Source organism: Bombus affinis, chromosome 3 (genome assembly GCF_024516045.1).
Source record: "Bombus affinis isolate iyBomAffi1 chromosome 3, iyBomAffi1.2, whole genome shotgun sequence".
NCBI classification, from domain to species: domain Eukaryota; kingdom Metazoa; phylum Arthropoda; class Insecta; order Hymenoptera; family Apidae; genus Bombus; species Bombus affinis.
This window is the reverse complement of record NC_066346.1, coordinates 12,357,775-12,383,534: the sequence shown is the minus strand read 5'-3', so window position 1 is coordinate 12,383,534 and position 25,760 is coordinate 12,357,775. Positions and strand designations below refer to the sequence as shown.

Below are 25,760 nucleotides of genomic sequence, written 5' to 3'. Positions count from 1 at the left end.
GCTCATATAAGTGGAAAATCCTTAAATCCCCAAGGCGAAAAATGGCTCCACCAAACCTGGAATTACCACGTCGATCACCTTTCCTGAACGAAGGGTTAAAATCTTACTTGATGCATTGAAATCCTCCTCGGTGAATGTACAATAATGTACACACTTTAATCGAGTGTCTCCGATACGAAACGAAAGCTTTTGGATAAAAATGTAGCCTTCCGTTAATGTTTCAATAAAAGACAGTTTCATTAATTGGCGTTCTGATAATCGTGGATTTACAGTAAATGATCTATTATTTATTTAATTGGTATTTATTATTTTCTTTTCTTATATTTTATTAAATAAAAATATATGTATTCTAATTATTGCGATCCTTCTGTCGAACAAATACATTCGTAATGATTTATTTCACTGATTTTCATTCTCTCCATTTCATCGGAGGAACGCCGCGAATTTTAAGCTCCTTACCTCCGATTTTCACACTTCGCTATCTTCTTTCTCTGCTTCTGTCATTTCCATTTTATATTCATTCGTTGCGAAGCATTCGACTGATCTCAGTCTGAATTACTTACACATCTTAATCGTGTTTTCATGCCACTGGTTGACAATGTACCGAAAGCGAGGTTCGATATTAAGTTTCTGATGGTTTCTCTTTACGTGAGGAGAAAATAACATTTTCCTAAGTTTATTCTCGTTTATATTCCCTTTTATGGGTTCATATTTCGTTACCCAAATCGAGCTTTGCTTTTCTTCTCTTATTCGTTCATTACTTAATACATTAATTGACGAAAGCGGTATGGAATTATATAGATTTGAAATTGATTAGGAAAGTCCATATTTAATATTTTAATTCATAATAATTTAATTAATTAGACTGGAAATTTAAACAGGCAATTAATAAGTAAGAAATTGGTTTCTAAAGAATAATGTTCGCGAAATTTTTAATCTACTGAATATTAAAGATGCTTTACACAAAAGATTCTCTAATATGATGAATATACGTGAATTTAGTGCAAGTTAGAATCTAATTAGTTTTACTTCCCATCATCGTTCTCAAATAATTATTAATTCTAAGATAAATTCAACTAACCATCTTACAAAATGATAAAAAATAATCTTCTTCAAGTATATTAAACATTTTCAATTAAGATTCAGGATACATTTTTAATACTAATATTAAGGAAGGAAACGGCCTCTCACAGAACTTCTTTCGACTACATTTTTCTTACAATTTTACCCTTTCATCTTTTCATATTCCGGTCGCTTTTTCGTCCTATTCTTTAATTCAAGCCAGAGTACACCTCGAAAAAGCATAGAAAATACTCTTCTTCAAACATATTTTAACAATTTCAATTAGAACTCAAACTAAACTTTTAACGCTCAATACCAAGATAAAAAATAACCTTCCACAGAATCTCTTTCAACTACGCTTGCATAAAAATTTCATTTTTTCATTTTCTTACCTTGCAAATGTATCCAAGAAATCTCGCATTTACCCTGATAACGAATGGAAGCTTCTCTTACCTTTTTCTCAATTCAAACCAAGCTGTATCAACCATCTTAAGGAATGATAGATAATAAATTTCCTCCAATATATTACTACAATTTCGGTATTCAATTGATGCTCGATGAATGAAAATTGGGACAACTTTCTGAATCAATTATCTACCAACTACTATAGAAAGTATTATACTTTTAATAAGTATTTTATATATCTTTTAATATTATGAGCATTTTCCGTAAAATTGCACTTTCAAATTTCTTACAATATAAATGTATAAAAATCCGCAGTATAGTTACTGTTAGAATTGTTTTTTTATCTTCGGTCTTGAAAGTAAAAAGAGTTTATCTTCAGCTTTTCGTTTTATCGTAACAGAATAAAACATTCAACGCTCAACTCTCTCGTGTCTACAATTACCTGGCCTTCGCTGCAGGAACGATTAAGATTCCAAATAAATTTTTAACACTCGGCATCAAAAAAGTGAGTGACCTTCCACAGAGCATGCATTCCAACTCTCTTAAAATTTCGCTTCTTCATTCTCGAACCGCATCCAAGAATCCTCGCTCTTACGCTGATGGCCAGCAGGCGCTAAATTTTTTTTCCATTTCGTCAACGATTCTCCTCTCAGTGAGGAGCGTTGCCAACTTTCTTCTTGCGTCTTCGTGTAATTGTTTACGCTCGCGTCGAGCGGCTGAGGTTTGCGATATCGCGAAAGAAGAAATACCATCTACGGCCGCGAAAATCCGCATTGCGGCGAAATGCGATGATGCTGACGCGTATAAATTCGTCAGTGCCCGTGTTCGCCATATCTTCGACCAGGAAACACGATTTTTCATTTAATTCCTCGTCGTGCTCGTAATAACGATCCGCGCGCGCAGCACGTGTTTTAATTATGCTCGAAAATTTCGTGTACGCGAACCACGCGTAAAATTGGAACTCTGCATATGGCGATGAACAAGCTTCGTGTTGATATAACCTGGTATTATTCATCGGTAGGGTCGATCGAGCAAAAGGTCTTTTAGTGCGACGTTGAATAAATGAGGTTGATGGAGGACCATGGCTTTGGAAGTGTCGCTGTTGGTAATGGACTTGCAACGACTGATAATTGTGAAAATGATATGATAGTCGATGAGTCATGTAGATGTGGCTGATGGCTTTGGGAGGTAGAAATTATGCAACTTTCAGTTAGGAACACTTTTACGAGTATTCATTTAAAAGTCACGCTAAATCGAAAATGATGTGGTAATTGATGATTAAATTTGCATCGGTGAATTTGAAAATATGCGATAAATAATCAAGTAGGTGGTGTGTATTATTCATAGGAAAAAGTTCGATTTCTATATAAATGTAACAATTTGGACTTTTTTATTTTTCGTTATTAATATTATATCATTTAGGTAAAATAATTTGCAGGGCATTAACGCAAAGATAAATTAATTCTGTCCTCAAGTAGAGTACTAATTATCTTTTCAGTGATTGAATCGGTACCTTAAGTTATTGTAATTTGCATATTAAACGAAATATACAGGAGCATCTTTTGAAACCAAGTAGCATAAATGACTTTCGTCTAAAGATGGCTGTTTTAACAACTGTAGGTAGTAGATAGTTCGAAGAACAGTAAACGTAGCTATTAATGAACTTTATGACTACGTTGTCAGGGGTTATACCAGTAGCAAGTATGTACTATGGCCCGTTCATATAGCAAAGTAATTTTATTTTCATGGCTGTAGCAGCATGACATTCTAATATCATTATACTGATAGTAGCAATTTGTAATAACTCTGCATTATTACGTAGGAACATGTAAATAACATTACACGCCTAATGTTTATCGAAATATTGATTTACTTAAGTAGCATGGACTAACATAGACTTAACTGGAATTTAGTATGCATATACAATAAAAATTACATGGCTTATTATGGGATATACGTTTCTTAAAATTGCTAGTAATTATATTTGAGTTTAATATGATATTAAACTTGAGTAATGTAATACATTCGCAAGGTTTTGATAATACTGTAACAGATAAATTATATTACAAAAATATTCTTTCATGTATCTGTATAGCGAAACAAAGCTTATTTCTATGAAATTTATGTTTAATATTCTCTAAACATTCACAATTTCGGAAATTCAAGATATATAAATTTTTACGTAAAAAAAATTTTATAAATTCCAAATAGATGATTTCTTAATAGTCCCTAGCTTCTATTATATCGTCGTTTTTTATTGCAGAAAGCGATGAATTTTACACGCGAAATAAATCAGTTTTTCATTGACAGGACCAATGATTAGCAGAAGCTAGCAATTTCTCAGTTTTCTTTTGAACGAGTTTACGGCGTCGCGACGCCTCCCGCGGTCGATTCTTCGCGGGCGTCAACTCGTGCGTCGAAACGGAAATAACCTCGCGATAGCAGCCCGCGTTTACGCCATAACGTACGATCTCCCCTTCTGTCGTTTCCGTTTTTCGCTCGGTCCCCTCTGATTTCTTCCTTTCTTTTCCTCCTTTGGGCCATCGCGACGTCGTCTTCAGGCGGATTTTGCGAGAAAATACGATAATCGTTCCCGGTACCGTATACAGACTCCGGAAGCGGCCTCGGCGCTTTTTTTTAAACTACTTGATTTTCTATGAGAATCTTAGAGTCGCCAAAAATGGACTGGTGCTAAACGCTGTTGGCAGTATAGCTTTTTTAGCTTCAGGTAATTGTAATTCTTCCGTGTTGTGGTTTATCCTTTTTGTTAAGAAAAATTGTGTTATTTTATTGTATCTTTTAGTATCTTGTTGAAATTATAGAAAAGAAAAGAAAATGTCAGGCAATCGTCGCGGATATTGAAAATAGAATAAATCAAAAACATAGGTATGCATGAAACAGTAAAATTTGAAATAATTGTCAATATGATAATTACTATACTGAACACTGCGTGTTCTGTGTATGTGGAATAAAAATTTAGAAAAGACAGTTGGAAGTATTACAAAAGTTCACCACGATGAAATGTCGATTCTTGCTCGAGAAAGATAAATATTTCTCGACATCGGATGTGTATGTTTTACGTTCAGTCTGATTGCAGAAACTTACCCATTATACCGTTAGAGTCGCTGTGAGTCCCGTAGAAATCTTGAAAAAGCGGCCAACGTAAGCGAAGAAACGAAAAGAAACTCGGCTATCGCATAGATGGCGGTCGTCTATAAATACGGTTGCGTACATTGTCATTCAGAACGAGGAAGACTCGTTATGTCGGTACGCATCGCACGTACAAGATAGTTTTGGAAGGAAAATAATGCGCCGGAGGTCGTAGGAAAGCCTAAACTTTTCGAATTTCCGAGGTTCTCAATGAAGGAATTGAAAATTTTTGTCCAACATAAATCGCAGACTGGTGTTATAATGATAAAAATAGAGGTTGCTATAGTATTTAATAAAAGAGAAGTTAAAACAGTGCAATTGCATATTAAAGCAGATCGAATGTTCCAATAGATAATTGTACAATAATTCCGATCGGATTAATTATGTTTAATTGTTTTTTGAGGGATTTTAAGATACATTTGATGTTATGGTAAACGTAAAATATGATAATAACGATAATATAATGTATAATTATTAATGTATAAAAAATGTTAAAAATAATTCATCTTCGTTACACGGAAAATCATTTCATTCCACATTTTCTTTATTATTAGCTTCATGAAAAACGTTATTTATATTGTTATTTATGTTGTTGTTATATTCATTTATATTGTTAAGTACACTTATAATAAATGTATTGTAACACATTAATTTTCTTTTTACTTTTAAGGAAATCGAATAAGAGTAGTTTTCGTCCTCCGGTATGGTCTAGTGGCTAGGATACCTGGCTCTCACCCAGGAGGCTCGGGTTCGATTCCCGGTACCGGAATTTAATTTTTTTTGTTTAGTTTTTACGCATCAATACATCTTTTTGCGATATAATGTATCACTGAGATAACATTCATACAGATCTATTTTTTGCGATAAAATCAGGCGTCAATATTAAACGTTAGTTGTTCCTGTACCAAATTCAGTATTATTTCAATAAGATAAGATTCCATATGGCTTTTACCATTTCTGAAGAACAAAAACAAGATTTTCTTGAAGTTGCAAAAATCTGTTGCATAGCGGATGGAAATGATTTAAAGTGTATTGATATGCGTACCACGATGCCTCGCTATGATAACGCAATCTGAAATTAAATCTGAGATTCACAATGGTTAATTTGGGAGCGGAAAATTGATGAACGCGAATTTCAAAGCGCCGTGTCGCTCCGATACTGTTCACGCTTGATTAGTGAAAACGCGAAAAGCTTCTGAAGGAGTCTTGGTTAAGAGATGTTGTGTAATACCATTTAATCGAGTCTGAAGAAGACAGGAGTGCTCTATCTATAGTTCTCATCTGTGTATTGTAGTTCTTGTCTGCTTATGACTTATTGTTTCAATAACGTTTCTGTTTTTTCTACACTGCATCTGTTTACTGATCCTGTCTTAATTAAGCACAGAGCTTTTACTAATTTGGTACACAAGGTATATAAATCATATATAATTATAACTATAGATAAATACCCTCTATATCAAAGAGATTCAAATATGTGGATTTCTATTTCTAGAGAATTTTAATTTCATCTTTCGATATATACAAAATAAGGTTTATATTTTTATGTATCAATATAATCAAACGGAAAATGGTACACTCTAATAGCTTCTAACCGAAATTGCATTTCCAATACACGTAGCTTAATGCTTATGCTATTTGTATGAATCCATATTTTCAACCAGAAAATAGATCGCACTAATAGGTACTATCATATTCTTTTCTAATTTTTCCACTCAATTTCATCTCGCACACAATTTTACCTACATATTTTCGTTCTCGTATAATTGCAAAATCTCTTCAGCTTACTCAATCAGTTTGCAACCTCAGAATTATACAAATTCATACCATAATTCCGCCAATCTCCACCCTCCACTTCGATGCAAAACGTTCAACCACTCGTTATCGCTGGAACTGGATTCTTCATCAGCAACGATAAGCACGAACAACGAATAAAAGAGCCGATAGGCTGGTGTATGAACGCGTAATCGCTTGATTGACCTGAATCTCTCTCGTGTGAATCCAGTCCGATTTCCTGCGATTCAACTTCTTTCTCTCTCCCTCTGTTGAAGAAACGACCCTCTAAAAACTTGGCTGTACAGAAACGTAACGCGTATCGAGTTGCCTACGTTAGCGTGGGTCCCCTTGACAAGTGAAAAACATCGTGGTCGCATTGTTACCGAACCCTGAAAGCGACCACGAAGACAGCGACGCCGGCTTTAGCACTCGAGCACGTACTTGCTCCAACCACTTTTCTTGGCCCCTCGAAATTAACGCCGACCACTCAGCCGGTACCATTTAGCGTGTCGGGCTATGCCAGTCCGGTCATACTCTTTCTGCGTCCTACACCTTCCTTCCTGCGCCTCCGATAGGTATATCATCTTTTCCCAGCACAATCCTTTTCCTCTCTCTGTAATTTTCCTTTCGACGCGTGAAAAAATATGCCTCTCCGTTCTCGTTGCAAGTGAATGATGGAAAGGGTGGCTTGGGAGGAGCCTAAGTTTCTTATTATGTAGCTTTGCATTACTCGTGATTCTTTATTTTTTATAACGTTTTTGATATACCTTTTCTTCTTCTTTAATTCTCCTTTTTACACGAGGAAGAATGTTTATATCCATGTACATATTATTTAGCTTTGGATTATTTTTGTTTGTTACATCGTATTCACTATCATTGTTTTACTTTCCCTTTAATCTCTTTTTCTATATATGTCAAACATATTTTTTGCTGCTCGTTCGTGGAATTTCGGAATAATTGTGTAATCTTTCGTTTGTATCACTTTTGAAATGTACCTAGCACGATGATCGAAGGAGATGACTTGAGAGATAAAATTCTTTTTAGAGATGTTTATCTTAATGATTGCGGGTTCTAGAAGTCGTTAGCTAGATGGTTATCTCTTTTTCAAGGGTAGATTAACTTTATGATTAGCGTTTGTAGTAATGGATATTCTTCTTACAAATTGGCTTAACAATATTTTTTGCGAGCTGTTGAAGTGCTTTAACTTAGTTCAGCGGGATATATCGTAATAGGATTTCATGTAAAAAGAGCAACCTTCTCTTCTTACTTTTAATTTAACACTCCTGTTCTTTGTTGCTGACATCGAGCATATGGTTGTTGAATAAACTGGAAATTTTTTATTGAGTTAATAAGAATTTCTACATTTGTGACGTACATATATCGTGGAAGTTTATTTGACGATGGTTTTAGTCGGAAAGGTGGTAACCAACGCGTAGCCTGTTGAAGTTTATTTCCGAGTCTCCGAGAGAAAGAGAACGGCGGCAAGACGTTTTACTGGTATGGAAGAAGCCTATTTTTGATGATCGTCGAAGATGACGAGGCGTTCCACGACGTAGAGTTCGGGAAGATATTTCTGTGCTGTTTTTGGAGTTATAATGGAGTCAGCGAAAAGGTCACAATGTTGGCCGACTTTTTAAGAAAATAAATATTCACGATATCATTCTCGCGATATTTTACAAAAACTACAAAATCCTAGCACTACGACCTTGTTGTGTCTGTTATATATCTAACTGTATTACGCAAAATGTTCCATTTTTTCAATCTAATTCTGTCGATATAAATAAGAGAATAAAATGTTATATAAATATAAATATTTGTTACAAAATTACAACAAAAGGAAATAGAAATTCTTCGATCTTAAATACTGCCCGAGTTCTGTATCGTATCTCAAATTCAATTTAAACAATACAGCTTATCCTAAACCTAGATAAATGATGAATCTATTGATGTATGATGTTTGGTAACTAATAATAACTATAAGTGAAATATAATATTATGAAAGGAGTCGTTTGAAAAAAGAAATTGCTGGTATGATTATTATAAATAAGTCAATGTAATATATAAAATTGTCTCAACTTCAATAAAAGTCAACATTGATCTTTCCAAAAACACAGAAGTAAAAAATCTGAAATCTGTCATTTTGACAGGTTTGATAGTTGTAGTCAAGCAATCTCATTGATTTTGACTGATATAACTGTATTCATACTCATCCAATAAACTACGGTTATTTCCACCATCTCTAAATTTACGTTTCCTACATCGAATATACATCTTCCAATAACAACGTGATTGTAGCGCAATGTTAACGGTATCAAACGCCAGTATCTACAATTATAATCTACTTTTAATCGACTTCATGCTCACGCGTGCAACCTAAATTTACACATATATATATCTTCAATTTTCCACAACTTTACATTTCCATAATTATATTTTAATCTTTAAACACGGCTAAACAAATAGAATCTGAGGCAGAAATTTGTTTCACCTACTGAATCTTCTAACAACTATCCTACGTTGGATAATTTATACATTTTTATATTATTTTGAATATTTTATCTATTTCTATTCCATTTTGCATATTTTATTTATTTTCGCGCATCGCGTACACATTGTGAATTTTCGCGTATTATAAAAATCCTTAGTAAAATCCCCTAAATACATAAAAATCCGCAATGTGCTCACGTTTTTTCTCCCATAAAAGTAAAAGATTATTTGCGCGTATCTTTACTTTTCAATGAAGCATTTTTCTTATCATATTCTATGTTTCATTTTCATAGCGTGAAGTTGCTTCTGAATGTTATAATAGATACGATGTCGTGTAACTATTTCTAACAGCCAGTATACATGTTCGCAATACTTTGGCGATGAAATTTTAACGATCTGTATTGGCAACGCTTATGAAACGAAGTTACTGACATAGCGAGAGGGAAGCAAACAACGTTCCGATCGGATTGCAATCATTTTCAAGAACCCTGTTTCAATTACACACCTCGGGAAAGTACATGGTTTACATCCTGCATCCTGTTTCTTACGAAGCAAATGAGCAGAGACGGTTCTCTGTCTCTGTCTCTGTCTCTTTCTCTCTTTTCCTCTTCGTATTTCAAATTCATATAGGATAACGGTGCCGAGACAAGCGTAAGCTAATATTGTTCGTTCGTGGACAAAAAGGGGACGTGATAGAGAGTGCGAAGCAAAGAAATTACCGGAGCCGATACGTGTGTTACGTATTTACCGTTACCATGATCCCGTGTGACTCGCGTAAATCCTCACGCAAAAGTGGCATCCTGCTTTTTCTTCGCAATTCGTACGGAATTTTTATACGTTTCGAGAAACTTTAGTTTACTTTACGATATTTCGAGGAGAAACTGTTGTCGAGTTAAATACGCAGTTGTCATTGTCGTGGTTGTTTCTAGAAATCGAGATTTGCGGTGAAACCTAGACTCTGGTGAAAGGATTCTAAGGAAATTATTCCTAACCAGTATGTGGTGATTGATTTGTTTTAGAATAGGATGTTAATATTGCCAGATAGATTAGGGTTTCCTTGCTTGAACGTTTGTTAATTGCATGTAGGTAATTTATTGTGAGATAATCTGTAATCAATGTACTGATGATAGATTATCGCTTGATAATAGTAAAAATATTAAATAAATATAGATGATATAATATTGGGAAAATATTGTTACGACGCTATAATAATTTTGAAATTTTGAAGAATAGAAATTTAGAAATTATGAAATATTGAAATTTTCTTTTAGACAATTTTTTCATTTTTATCGTTTAAAATTTTGAAATTTTTTACATTTAAATTTTTCAGACTTTAAATAATTGAAATTTTCAACATATCAAGTTCCAAATATTTGAAACTGCTATTTCCAGAAAGTTAAACAATTTTTTATATTTGGAACTTAAAAGCTTCTACGTTATCAAATTTTAATACCTTGAAATTTGAAAATTTGTTGAAATTTTGTAACAAAGGATCTGTGATACCTAGAAGCCGATCAGACAGTAAACAATCAAGTAAAGTTTTATTAATAAAGCTTGCTATTCCTCCAATTAATTATTTTATGAAACTCCAAGGCTTGCTTTCTTCACGAATGAAGTCATAGTATAAAAGATACCTCAAATTATACTTACTTACTTACAATCAATTAGAAACGTGTTCTTGCTATGTCGTTTACCTTGAAGATCCCGGGTAAAGGCCATGTTTTACTGGGTATAACGTTAAGGAATGAGGAGAGTGGCTGATGAATATCGATACGATATTCATTAATTCGTTGAACACGATTTCTTGGTATTGTTACTGTCGCTTGATACGCGTCGTATTACGCTACTGTTCGCCCCACGATCACGTTCCCTCACGTGTAATACACTAAATGCATATGAAACGTATGAAACTGAAGTTGTATGAATTGTACTGTTGACATTGATACTGTTATTACATTTCTTTCAATGCAGTCGAGAAAACCGTTGTTCTAGTAACAAGCAATTAACGATGACGATCAAAAATGCAGTGTTGCAGGTCTAGAAACTTTTTAATAAAAATTATGAATTTATTATTTTGATCATACTAAAAAATATAAATTTTTCTTTTTGCAAACATTTTTGTTAGATTTTAATTATTCATATCGAATGTTAAAAGGAAGAATGCCAAAGTGTATTTAATTTCTTTTAGATAGTTGTAGATCCATTTATTTATTTATTTATAATTATTATTACAATATGAACATTGTGATGAATTTGATGTTCATTCGTTGGACTGTAGGAGGAAATGGCACGTTCATTTAATGTGAGCTTACATGCTAACTGTCGAATAATATTATGCACGTTGAATTTAGCCTCGGTATTATTCGCACATTTTTCTGCAATTTGCCTTAATCCGTCTAAGAAAATTGGTCATAAAGCATGACCACTGTCGTCCTCTTTATTGTTTCCGCAAAATTTGTTCCACGATTATGTAGCGAGACTTCCGTATGATCATGGTTTTATGAGCCTCTCATTTTCTACTCTGCAATTTACCTACATTCTGCCGGGAGGTATAAAAAATATTTTCTCCACCTGAAGAGACGCGTTGCCATGAAATGTGCCTAGAACTTCCCAAAATTCGGAAGGGAATCTTTCATATCTTATTTCCGTCAATTTTATTCTATCCTATTTAAATTAATACTAATCGTTACAATATGTATGATAAATCAAATTTATGGAAATACCAAACTGTAGGATATTATAAAATACCACAAGTTTTCGAAAAATTTTATTCAAAAAAATGAAGTTATTTCTTTTAAAGAAGTGACTACCAATGATCCTTTAATTGAAAATTTGAAATAGTAAATCACATAAGTGCCATAAAAGTAAGAAATAATTTTTTCAGTGCAGAAGAATGTCAATTCTATAAATACAAATTTTAAGGATAGAGTGAAACAATCATAGATGGTAGAATAGTTTACTATATTAGCATTTACAGAATAATTTGCTACATTTCCTTAAATTTTTTACTAGAGTAATTTCTTTCAGCTTTTAACTGCGATTGTAAATGCTGACTACAATTCAATTGAAAAAATTTAAAGTATAATGCACAAATAAATAAATTTAACTGATTCGATACACGTTTCACCATTTATTCTTCTTTTAAATTTCTAAAGCTATTAAACGCTGGAATTCCATAGTGTTTAAATGATAAGTAATATAAATGGTATTCCATAGTGTTTAAATGATAAGTAATATAAATGGTAAAATTAACAGAAACATGTTAAAAACCTTTTGGCCTTTACATCGTTTGCCATTTCCACTACTCAATTTTAATATATATACATTAAATACGTAGCGTTGTAAATATTAAATAACGCTAAAATGTATTTGATAGGAATCGAGTAATGAAATATCAATTTCCCTTTCATGTAGATGACACTGACGTAGCTGATCGAAGATGGCTTCCATCATGGGGTTACAGCAGCCAGCTGCATCCCAAGATACCGTGGATTATACTGGGTATTTGCAATCGACGCAGTGCCATCAAGTCCATGGAAGTCAGACAAATGGACAGATCCAATCTACACAGAAATCACCATCCAATGATCATAATACCAGCTTTACCAGCACGAAAGGATTGCTTAATGGACCTGGTCAAAACAACTGTTTTCTCAACAGCGCTGTTCAGGTAAGATGAATCTCTTTTACGGAATGGAAGAATGATTGCTCTGAATGTTTCATAGTCTTGGAATATGATTTTTTAACAATTTTTAGAGTTGTTGTGAGACACATTCTTACGATATTTCTTTTGTACTTGGCTATGTAAAACATAGGAAACCAAGTGTTAAAGCGGTGAAAATATATTTATGTTTCTGAGCAATTCTTAAATGCATAGATAAGATTATACAACGAAAAATGTTATACGATTTCTACGATTATATCAAAGATATTACGTATAATATAATTATCGAGGTAGAGTAAAAAGACAATCAACGAAAAGATGAATTTGGACAATGATTCAGCCAGTATTGAATTTGAAACAGTTCTATACTTTGACAACATAAAATTTTGCGAATATGGTACGTTGACAAAGATTTTTTCGTATCTATTTCTATTACTATATACATAGTACTACTTCTTTTTATAAAACACGCATTATTTACTTGGAAATTCAATTCCACAAATACTTCAATGCTACAATACTAATTTATAATTATATATATAATTACAATTATTATATTATATTATATTATATTTATAATTATATATATTTATTAACTATACAATGTTAATTTACAAATTACACATTTCCGTTGTCCTCGTAAAACACGTATTCAAAAAATAAAAAAGAAAGAAAAAGATCCTCGAATAATGTAAACTACGACAAAAGATCAACATCCTGCTTCAGAAATTACCCACATCACTGTCGTCTGTCACGCATCATCGATCAAACTGAATTTTCCTAGTTTCGACGTGATCAATACAAATTGAATTTCGCGCGCCTCGATCGCGACTCGCGCGAAGGTGGTTCAAGAATGGAAATAATTCTCGGCCACGCGATGAAAAGGAGTCTTCTCATGTACCGTTAGAATTTGTTATGTCGATGTAAGCTGTTTTTCCCAGCTTTTGTACAGACCACGACTGTGTTCGATCGTGGCGGCAATCGTAACATCCGCAGGAAGCAATTACACACAGCCTGTCTCGATTAGAACAATCGATCGGAACCGCGGTTGGACTAAACGCTCGATGACCGGGACAAAGGAGACCCGATCAAGCTTTAGCTTCTCGTTTCAACGAGATTACGTAACGTTAATCGCGCGAAACGCGTTCGATTCAGAAACCAGGCTAGCGTTCTCTAGTAATTCGAGCAGTGGCTCGATTCGATGCGAACGCGTGTCTAAAATGCGAAAATACGATCGCATTCTGTTTGTCCTACGGTCGAAATTGTTTTCTTTTGCGTACCATTGGGAACCGTGATTCGATAGTCGAAATGTTACGAGTTTCAAAATTGATACGTTTGATACGCAAAATTGATTGGGAAGATAAATTTACTGGAGTTAAAAAATTATTATTTTCTCTTTTGGAGGAAAAGTGTTAATTAAATATTTTGATATCGTATAGGCAACATTAATTTTCATTTACCGTTAGAATTACTGATCTGTACTTAAATATAAATAGGTATTATGATAATGTCTCTTTTATCTGAATAAAAATCAATGTTAATTATGTCAAAAGCATCTGCACTTTTGCATGTTTGTATAGGCATTATTGGATATTTGGATTCATATTTCTATTAATTTCAATTTTTTATTGCAGATTGGCAAATATAGATTTGAAGTTCATGTAAAAGGGAACGTTAAGTATTTTATATAACTTTGTAAAAGATTATCTTACTTTTATAACAAATTTCGACCATTTAATCAAGAGTAATTTAGCAAGCGTCAGACGAAAGGAATTTTTTTCGTGGCGGAGCTTTCAACTTCGTTATCCATCGATTCCCCAATATTTCTACCAAAGTTTGTTTTTCATTTTTCTCCGAAATCTGTTTACGTTTCAATATCGCTTGTGCACTTTTCGAGCTGCATTCCTCGACGAAGGCCGCTATGCGCCTTCCTGCATGCAACCAGATAAGCGAGCGTGCATTTCAGCGTTTTCGAAACATTCCCTTCTATCCGTTAGCAGTTTGATCAGAAATTTAGAAGCGATGCAGATAAGCCCAAAACAAAACCTTTACCGTAAAGGAAAAAGAATAGTGCACTGAAAACTACAGATGAATGCGTTTGTGATACCCAAGTTCGATATGAAAAGCAAACCTTATCATCCACACAAAAGTCAGTAGATATAAATTGAGAAAGAGTTTACTACAGCTCATAAAAAGATTCGAGCACTTCTTGAAACCTTTCACGAACATATTACGTGCATTATAAAATATTATAAAATGGCTTAGAACAGAAGCTATAAAATATTTAGTATTAGTTGACCTTAGTCGAATCATGAAATCTAATTCATTTTATAAATATAAAAATCACGAAGTTCTTTAAGATTATAATTATTAATTAGACCACAGCTAATATTGGAAAACTAGAACCAGAATTTTCATGTCGCGTAATTTGTCAAATTCACTGCTTTATCCTCTTTTCAGAAATCTCAATTTAAAATATGTACATACATATATCTAAAGTAACACGTTACTGGAATCCATTTGTCAACGACGATTTAGGAAACTCGCAAATCTCAAACGAACGCAGGAACATGGAGCAGGTATAATTCACGCCAATATCGTATCTCTACCCTTCAGTCTCTAAATCTCTTTGAAACGCGAATTCGTGAGTTTTTCAGAAACAGCTTAACGGCAAGACGCTTATGAGCTAGTACATTCACAGTTTATAGCCACGAGTAACCACCAAATCTTGAAGACGTGCTATCTTCGAAAGCCTTCCAGGCAGACGTAAATATTCATGCCTGCTAAACGACAGGACACGTGGAGAATCTTCTCCTCAACCTCTTTCATCGTCTCGTTCGACGCTCGTTTTCTTTTTCCCTTTCGACTCCTTTCCTATCGTTTCGCGTACCTTTTTTTCGCTTTGCACCGGTTCTTATTTAATATCCAGCTCCAAAAATACATTCTGCTGTTTTCTCGCTCACGATTACGTTGCTGAAAGGTCAGAATCTTGTTTGCTTCTGGTTAACGTCGTAACTCTTTTTCGAAGGCTCTTGAACCGATTGTTATCTCGTGACAAAGAGAACCCTGACCGTACAACAGACACTGTGTGTGAATAGGATTCCTTGAGTGTCGAAACGAAAGTACTTTATGTGCTTTCGTCGCTTGGATGTTTGGCAATTATAGTGATTGGAGTGCACTACTTGCAGTAAGAATGTTATTGGAAACTGGTTGACTTTCTAGATTTTTATGAGTTCGTTTCTTGTCACAATGACTATAGTCTGAGAACCATAAATATAATAAAATTCCTGCTTTTTCTTCTAGAATTTCTTAGGTTAATTAAATGTCATTAATTGGAATGCCAATGTATGTTATCGGATTTTCGATATAAAATAATTTTTGATGTTCATAAAGAGCATTAAATGTGTAACGTACATATAATTTCGAGTTGAAGCTTTCGTGCCATAAATTGCATAAGTGCATAAATTGTATTTGTAAATTATAGTATATTTATGGCAACAAAAATACATACGGGATTGATGAAATACATATAATTTTCTAAAACGGATTACGAACTGTTCATACAGTGTCGACATTTCTCAAGCATTGGACACTTTCTTAATCAACACAATATTCGAAACAACGCATAGGTAAACTATTAATTATTAACATAAACCAAACAGTAAAGTCAACGATTGTAACCAAGCAATACGTTTCACGTTTCCAATAACTCCATTCTCCAACTAAAACTATCTCAAAAAAAAAAAAAAAAAAAAAAAGGAAAAAGAGAAACGAAACCTCAGAATGCAATCGTATAACACGCGTCAATTAAACGGTGTATGAGATGATGTTCATCATTGTCAGGAAATAGGAGACTCGAATGCAGCGATTGTGTCACATTGCAACGACGCTACTTTGGTCTCTCCCTGGTGACGTTCGCTTTTCATTCGTGACACGAGACAAAGGAGTTACCACACCCTGGCTGCGTGCACGTTTTACGCTTAAAACACTTGTATCACGTGTCACGTAAGTCGAGGTATTGGATACGCGTGCCTCATGCCGAACGAACTATCGATAGCTAATAGTACGATCATTTTATTAGATTAGAACCGTCGTTTTCTCCGTAACGTATTCATGTGTATTTCTCTGGTGTTGATTCCTGTGCCTTGAAAATTAATCTGTTTCGTAGCCAGCCACGTTCGCCTGTTCCCGTTGATCGATGGGTTACTCGGTACATAATTTGAATGTGCTGGATTCACAGCACCGTGTAAATCCTATGTAAATTACCATTTAGCTGATGTAACTACTTAACCAGTTTGCTTGTATTTCATAGTTAATCTTGCTGCGGGATAAGTTGGAAAGTTTGTTCATTTTAGCGCGTTTTTATAATTTGTAATTAGATTTATGTCAAATATATGGTAGGCTACATTGGAATGTTGCAGGGAGTAGTAGTGGCCTACGCTTTCTACATTTTTAAATTACATTGTGTATAAGTTAGGAAATATTTTTTGTTTTATATAATTTATTGTAGCAGTAATTTCTGCTGCTTTTTGAAAATTAAATTGTTTGGTTTTCCTACGAAATCTTTTTACGGTACAATAGACTGTACAAATTCTTTGCTAGATTGTTAAAGTGAAAGTTACTGCGTGTCTTGTAACAGAAACATTAGAAGCAAAAACTTGATTTTTTAAGTAATTCTTTAAGGAATGGTCCTACTTGTTATTTGTTTATTCTTGATTGCATTAGGATTTAGATTAGGATTAGGATTTCACTTCTGTGTAATATACAACATATAATAACATATGTATACATGTGTACACAAATATATATCTACACAAACAACATTTTAACTTAAACCAGCTTATTCATTACTATATCCTAATATTTAGATTCTTGTTCACATTTACTCTTTCTCTCTTTTCTTTTTTTGCCCATAGTTACACATATTTCCATTTCGCGTGTTTCCACTTTCCATCCCACCAAACCAGCCGCCCTTCATCTGGGTTCAATTTAATTTCGACCTTAATTTGGTTTCAGTTTGCTTGAATTATGGCTGTCTGCATATTCGATGGTTTTTCGCGTCATTAAATCGTTACGGGACTAATGGTTTTTGTTAATTCACACAAACATAAAAAGTTGTATTTATCTGAACGTTTTTGCAATTTTTATACTGCAATATTTATACTAAAATTCTTGAGCAACGATATATAATTAACTAAAAGCAATTTAAACGTTTTAAACAGTCCATAAATTTGGTTAGCCCTTAAAAGATTCTTCTAAGAAAACGGTGCTCTATCTAATTGTTTCAAATATCATACCATTCAATCGGTTCCGGCACGTCCTTCTATTTTCAAGTTTTCATTGTAATTTTACAGCGATGACTTTTCTCGTTCGATTGTTTCTTATATTATTAATGTTTTGTAATTTCGCTCACCAGTGAACGATGAAATTAAACAATCGCGGTCTGTATTTGTCGGGGCAGCGTTCGATAAATGGTAATTTTTATCGGTGCGATTTAATCGTCTCATAAATTAGCAACGTGGATTAATGAAACTCAGGAGTGTATCGCTGGAGGGTTCGTTCGTCGAAACTGTTTCATTAGCTGGCCGGAGCTAACGAACGAATTAATGATATAAAACTCGTTTTCGGCCCGCTATAATGGCACCTTGGGACTAACGGTCCATCGACCACTTTCGTCGCCGATCCTGATAAATGGTTAAACGTTCTCGTTATCATTCTACCCTACCACGATCGTATAAATTATATTTTAGGTAATATCTCGTCGATATATACCTTTTTATGTTCTGTTTATGTGTCTTCTTCCCGTTCTTTACCATAAAAATGGTATCGAAGGGAAACGCTCGAGATTTCAGAGAAAATGTGTTTCTGAACGAGAACCAAATATACTATAAAATGAGCAGAATTAGTTTGTCCACGTTGAGAGAGAGAGAGAGAGAGAGAGAGAGAGAGAAAGAGAGAGAGAGAGAGAGAGATAGCGAAGTGATAATGAGATTTTCAATAAAAAATATCTTTTTATTTGATAGTGAGATTTTGGATATTTTGAAAAAAAATGTTGAGCAAAATAGAGATAGTTGTAATAATTAAAGTAATGTAGTGATTTAATGGAAATTATGTTGTAATAGAAGTAGCATGCATTGAAATTTTTTAGGCAAATTGTATCGAATATTGCACAAAACCTTTAATATTTCCTTCACAGCGGATAGTTCGTATTCTTTTAAAATTCCATTAACGAAAAAGTAGTTGCAAAATATAAGAAATAATTCTCAGATGATTATTACATTAATAATGTAAAAATATGATAATCATTTAAATTATATTGTTTCATAATCTAAAAGAATCATTATAAATTCGTTCAATAGATTCTAAATAATGCTTGCGTATTGAATAAAACAATTAAATATGAAAATATCAATTGATTCAAATGAAGTCTGCTGTATCAAACATTACTCAATTTATCACGTGTTTATCAATTTTTAGTCCCATTAATTTTACGATTTATTTTGCTAGAACCTGCACGGTACTCGTTGAACACCGTTAATTTATTGATAAATCCAATTAAAGCAAAGTAAGTCGGATAAGGAGCTGGAATTGCGACCCAGTTTTTTGGATAATTGGAAACGATTGGGTAAAGGTAGTTAAGTGTCTCTTTTTAACTGTTTTTCCTCTCATTCCTATCCTGTTAGGTTTTTCATTAATTGGAGACACTTTTCACTGGGCGATTGGTTCGTCGCGGAGGGACTGTGTCTATACAGTTAACGAAGAATTTGAAGCGACTCAAACGAATGGAAATTAAAAGGCTGGAAATAATTAAAACCGTTCCCATTACTTCACAGTGATTGCTAGAAAAAAATTCTGATCGATTAAATTTTGAAACAAGCTACAACCTTTCTGAATAATAAAAAATTGTCCAAATCTATATATGTTCCTTTTTAAATACCATAACGATCGATAGACGTTGTCTGGTCTCTACGACTACATGAAAATCACTGACACTGCAAACCAGAACCATTAGATCAATCATCTTACTCATCTGTCTCGGCAACAGACGCGTCCATTTCGTTCTTTATATGAAAGAGTCTTAAGATATTAATATGACAGTCTAAAATATGTTTAGTAATGGTATACATGTATAATGTGTTTAGGATAATATATTATCATAATTGAAGAGAACTTATATTTTTAGTCGCGTGGCGGGGGAGGTAGGGGTCTTTAAGATCATGTCTTTGACATTCAAAACCATTTGAAGGTTAGAATTGGTCATCGAAGTTGTGTAATTAAAGGTTAAAGCCATATGGAGGCTATGTGGGGCCATTGAGGTCATGTCATTTGAAAGAAGGTTCAAGATGCTTTAAAAGACACAAAAGAACGAAGAATCAAGGTCATTTGGAAGGCACGGAGAATTATCGAGGGAGTATCATTGCCGATTATTCATCGAGCGATTCGATAGAATTAGACTGTCACAAGTACAAATAATTAGAATGCCATAATATAAATAAAATCAAGTTTAAACGATATTTAATTCTGAAATCTTATAGCTACAAAGCAGATGTCCATGCTTGTGAGAAAAGTATGTTTAAAATTTATTTAATATACAGAATCCTATATTCTTAAACTTGACACTAATACAATCTGTATCCTAGATATAATCTGTATTTTTACCGGCAAAATTAGCCCACTTCGTCGTAAATCTCATTATCTATTCTACTAATGCATCTTCATCATATCTCATCACACTACGTCAACGTTGTTAGAAACGTAACTGGACTCAAAGATAGACAAAGAACCAGGGAACAAATGTAGCAACGTTTTTATCCCAACGAAAATAAGGAACGTATTGTATTTTGTATTGCTCCATCACCGGTTAAAACGCTATCTGGTGACTTGTATCGGTTAATGGAGCTAGGTTTTGCGCTATCTAAAGACACAACAACGGCGATGCCCGTGTATTTGCCGCTTGTGACGAGATAACGTTTCGTCGAAACGAGGCTGAGAGCAAACGTGTACTTGGTGGTATCCAAGACGAAGATTAGGTAACGCGTTACTTTACCTTAATCTTCGTTCATGTGCTTGCCGTTGTTTTTTAAAGTTACTCGAGAACTAAAAGAGCTGGCCAGTCGCACGAGACATGCTTTCATAGCCGTGAGAAGCTTGTAATTTGCACCGTGTAATTTTACAGTCAACGAAAGGCAAAAGTGATTAAAGAAGGGAAACACGGATATTCAACATGTTTAATGGTGTCGAAAGAGTGGATTGGATTTTTTATTACTCTTGAAAATCTCCAGGGTAGTTGAAATGACCAGGCAACTCACCCATAACTTGTCTAATGTTATTCCTGAAATTTTACAAGTCACAAGTTGCAAATTATCGAATAAATTCTTTCGCATAATAGCAAGAAGTTTTATTAGGAAATTTTGTAAACTACAAGTTAGATGATTACTCTGTTTGTCATAAAGTAGTAAAATTGTGAAAGAGAAATATGTAAACTATAACATGTCAATTCATTAATATCACTGGTCAATAAATTGTCGTGTAATTAAGTAGATGCTATGATTTAATTGCTGACGAAACATAAAATCTGAATGAGATTCAAAATTTAGATCTCCTAATATTTATGATTTATGTGAAATAATGTATTCTTGCTGCAGGCAGTTGAATATGAATAAAGGGGTTGCGTTTTATGCGCATGGTATATCACTATGATATTTCACTAATCAGATGGAATAAGAAAAATGCGGAAGCTAGGAGGAATGATTTATTTCACCCTTAAGCAACATTTCGTCGTATCGGAGCAATAAGAATATTCTTTCTGCTATTACCTACGCAATACTTCAAAACGCAATAAAAAGAAAGTATTCCATTAAAGCTCTGAAAAAATATGAATGGAAAAATGATTAACAAAGTATATCATTACAGAAGTTCTCAAGATAATTCGTTAATAGACGATAAAATTCCAAGAATCACGCAGTGAAACATACACTGTACAAAGCGCATTATGCTTCTTAGTCTTACTAAATTCTCAATTCCCGCTTTAATTTCAATTATCATCCTCTTCTCTGTCTTCTCGTTAACATCCACTCTCATTAGCATGCACGCTTAATCCCACCCTATTCATAAACTACCTTGAAAAATAAAAATTTGACAAATACATACTTAGAAAACTGTGCACACTCGACCTTACCGTATTCGTTAATTACCTTGAAGAATAAAAATTGAACACAATAGCGCCTTCGACAGCACACCCCGTGTAAAACAAACAAAACGGCCCTTTCTTTCCATACACTGCAAAAAATACCTCGCTGTTCTCGCCAAGCTAACGCCAGGTAAAAAAAAAAAGACACTAAAAAGGAGAGTGTCTCGACTGGTTAGAAGGACCTAGGTGGTGACACCGGTATATTCATGGTTCTTCAACTCGCGTCACGTCGATCCTTAGGGTTCAAGGTTCCCTCGTGTCGGCACACCACGGAGGATTCCCTTTCATTCTCATCCTGGCGTAAAAAGTCGACTGCAGCAGCGATTTTCCTATCGATATCCCCACCACCTTTCAGAAATCTAGCATAGTGTGCTGATGAGGGGGGTGGGAGGGTGTTGTCGAGCTAGTTTGTGGCACAGTCTGTCCGTAATTAGCGCCACGAGATGAATCAGTTTCCTATTATAATTAGCCGCAAGCCGGAAAGAACGAAGTGGGTAGCTACACCCCTTTACACCTGCTCACAGGCTCGTCTTCTGGGTGTTATTGACACTGTCGCTCCCATCGTGCTGCCGTACAATGTACTTTTCCCTTTCCCCCCAGTCGACACCTCGGCGGCTCGAATTAAATGGGCATTTCCCAGTTGCGCCTCGTTTTTGTTCAACTTACGACGACACTGATTTTACTCTCATTTTTATTTTTTTGTGCTACGAAATGAGGATGGAGCGCAGTGAATCATCAGGCTGCGGATTTTTCTGCGTCTTTATATCTTCATGAATGTCACTGAGGCAATGAAAACCTGAATAAAAATTTGTTTCATCGTGTTCGCACCTTCGATAAACAAATAATTAGAGAATTTATTCATTTTTTCGAATTGATTCTTCCTTCGTAGAATATTCGATGGAATTATTATATTCGCATAATGTATGGAACTATAATATTCATTGTCGTAAATTTTCAACGTTAGCTATTGTATATTACGTGAATCGCTAATTTATACTTCGACGTATTGATTTACGGTAGCTTTCTCATGTCATTATTTGTAAATTACATAGAAAATCAAAAAATTTATTTATTTTCAAACCAGTTCGCGAGTGCAAACGATCGTGTGCTGCTGAATACGGATTGACTATGTTGGGCAAAGTTTCAGATTAAAGTGTACGAAACAGGAAAGAATCGTTTTGCTTCCGTAAACGAGCATGCTCGCGTTTAAATGAAGCTCTTGTGTCTCGTTAGTGAAGCAATCGTCTCTATCGCACGGCTCACAATGCGCTTTTCTTCTGTCTGTCACGACTGCTTCGTCGGCTGAATCGTAGTTTTGTGTAGCTGCGCGTTTTTAAGCGGAGAAATTGACGCGATCGTCAAGAGACGAAGAGCGACACTGTAGATTTCTTTTGTTGCAGCTGTTGCTTGAATGCAACGAATTCGAGAGTTCTGAGAGTTCTGAGAAGAACTCTAAGTTTGATAAGACGTAGAAATTAATTACACGTTATATATAAATTTAGAAAGTTTCGGTTAAAATTAATTATATTATTTTTTCCATCTCTGTAATTTCAATTTTATGCGATAAAGAACTACATATTTTAATAATAATAACGTTAATTTACGTATAACTCAAATAATATAAATTCTTTCAATTTATACACAATGATTTACATAATATTGAATTCTAATTAACATTGGACTTGTAACTAGTGAAGTAACTGAATGAAGTAATAGGAACGTACCAGCAGTTTAGTTTCAATTATTTTGCAAAAAGATTGCACAAAGTAAGAAGATATTAACAATCGAATAGAAAAGTAATATCACTCTATAAATGGAACAGTTGTAAAAAAAAAGTGGTCCGATATCTTCGTATTATATATTTAACGTGAAAGTTATTAAGATATGTTGTAGATCTCTTATGATTTCATGTATAACATAAAGAAGATTTCCATACAAATTGTATTAGCATGAAATTTTAGCGTTAAATCGTGAGTCACTCGTCCGAAACGGAGAACTGGTCGGCCTATTTCCGTTTGGTTTCAAATCCCACGCAATCTCGTAATTTCAATTAGTCCTATGCTTCGGTTTCCTGTTCGAATTATTACGGTGGACACATTGCAACCGCGTTTGCCCCAAATCATTAACGCAATTCCTCTGTTATACCCTTACATCAAAACCCCATCAATATATCACGTTACACAACAGAAGCACAAAAATTACGATCAGGGTGGCCAGCAAATACCAGAAATAATTTTGCAAGCCACACGTTCCTCGTGATCAAGAAAACGTTGTTTCTCGAAAACATTCGAAACAAAAGACGACCTGGCTATCCATCTGGTGGCACGTGGCCGATCTGCACCTGACCCAATCTTCTTTCAGGATTTAGTCGTGCGATCAGTGAAACATTGGTGTAAGCAGTAATAACGACGCGTGCCTTTTCTGAAACATCTGCCTAGTTAGATGCACATGCACATGTTCGTTCTGCAGCAAGATTCGGTCGGAGACGATCTGTTGGCATTTTGGATGGTCCCCGGTGCCATCCGTGCACTTCCACTACGCCCACCCGATCATTGTTACGCAAACGAGGTCAATTTCGTATTCATTGTGAAGTCTGTTAATCATTGTCTACGTGACGGGGTCCTTTGTTATTTTTTCTCATCTCTGATTTATGCTTCAAAGTACCGTGATACAATTAATCATTGTTAATTAAAGACTAGGGCAATTTTTTCTTGTTTGCTCCTTTGTTTGATGTGTGCTGTCTTCATTAATCCTTATTTGTTGCTGATTGTATTATATATCTTTATTTAGTACATATTATGAATTGAAAATTTTCATCTTTAGTATTATGTCAACTTTAATATGAAAATTAATGAAATATTTCGACGTAGTTTGGGTCAGGTCTAATTCGTATATTTAATCAAAAATTGCTGATATTGAAGTTGAAATTAAATTTGTACTTCCATTATGAAAAGACATAGTCACAGAGAATATAAATTAAAAACCACATCACAGTATTCTATTACATATGACTATAATTAGTCATAAACAATAAAATTACCTGCAATGTATTTATCTACAATTAAAGTACATCTTGTCAAAAATAAGCAAATATCCAGATATTTTTAAAGTATTTAAGATAGCATACAATCTATATAAAAATCACGACATCTGTAAATCGCTGTAAAATAGTCCTTCGTTTCAGATTTCGAGAAAAATCCGCCTGCAGAACCTTCTGATAGACCTTCTGATAAACACTTAAATTATTCTAAGAAGTGAGCTACGTATTTCGTAAACGATTTAAGAAAATCTGATTGCTCGTGACTCGAACCCTTTTGTGACAACGAATCGGTGAATGTCGGGGTCTGAAAGGTCCCGTTGATGTCGCAAGTCGCTGGCCCATGAATCCGGGTCTCGTTTCGGGGACAATAGGCGAAGAAGTTACGTTTCTGTCGACCCGTGGCTGCCGACCTCGAGGAAAAAACGCGTGCATCGTTAATGGCGGATGGAACCTGCCGTACGCGATTCGGCCTCTCGGGGCAGCAGGTGTCTGGGAAGGGAATTACTTCTCTGACTCATCGCCAGGTGATGTCTACCGCAGCGCGAGGAAGGAACCGGAAGCTTCTGCACAGAAGGCGAACCGTTCCTTCCAGACGTTATGGGGACTGAAAGTAGTGCTTTCCTCGTTATCCATGCTTTAGATCTCGAGACATCCATTGCAGCAGTCGTTATCTTCTTATAATCGAATTAATTTGAATATTGTATCGCATTGATTAATTAGCTTCTAGATTGTGTGGTTTCTATTTTGTATTCATCCATTTGTTACATTATATTTTTGTTTTTTCTTTTTGTAGATTCTGTGGTTTAATTTTAAGGCTGAAACTAAACGGTGTTTCAAATGATTAATATATAATTTTTCGTAAAAATTTTATAAATGCAAGGGTTTGGGTGACTTTTTATGTATATTTTATACATCAGCCTTCTTTTCCGAAATTTTTATGTAATTCTATAGATTTCGATCAGTTTTGCATATAATAAAATATATGGGTT

The 25,760-nt window shown here is 34.4% G+C and overlaps 1 protein-coding gene and 1 non-coding gene across 4 annotated transcripts in view; both read left to right on the top strand.

Moving 5' to 3' along the window:
* The window catches only part of LOC126914647 (uncharacterized), a 132,012-nt gene that overhangs the window by 28,409 nt on the left and 77,843 nt on the right, over positions 1–25,760 (top strand). For all 3 annotated transcript variants that reach the window (XM_050718825.1, XM_050718826.1, XM_050718824.1), the window contains exon 2: positions 12,292–12,547. In XM_050718825.1, the coding sequence (XP_050574782.1) occupies positions 12,317–12,547 (231 nt within the window). In that variant the 5' untranslated portion in view covers positions 12,292–12,316. The remainder of the gene's footprint in view (positions 1–12,291; positions 12,548–25,760) is intronic.
* On the top strand, positions 5,315–5,386 carry Trnae-cuc (transfer RNA glutamic acid (anticodon CUC)). The gene has a single exon. It is a non-coding gene; the product is annotated as a tRNA-Glu (tRNA).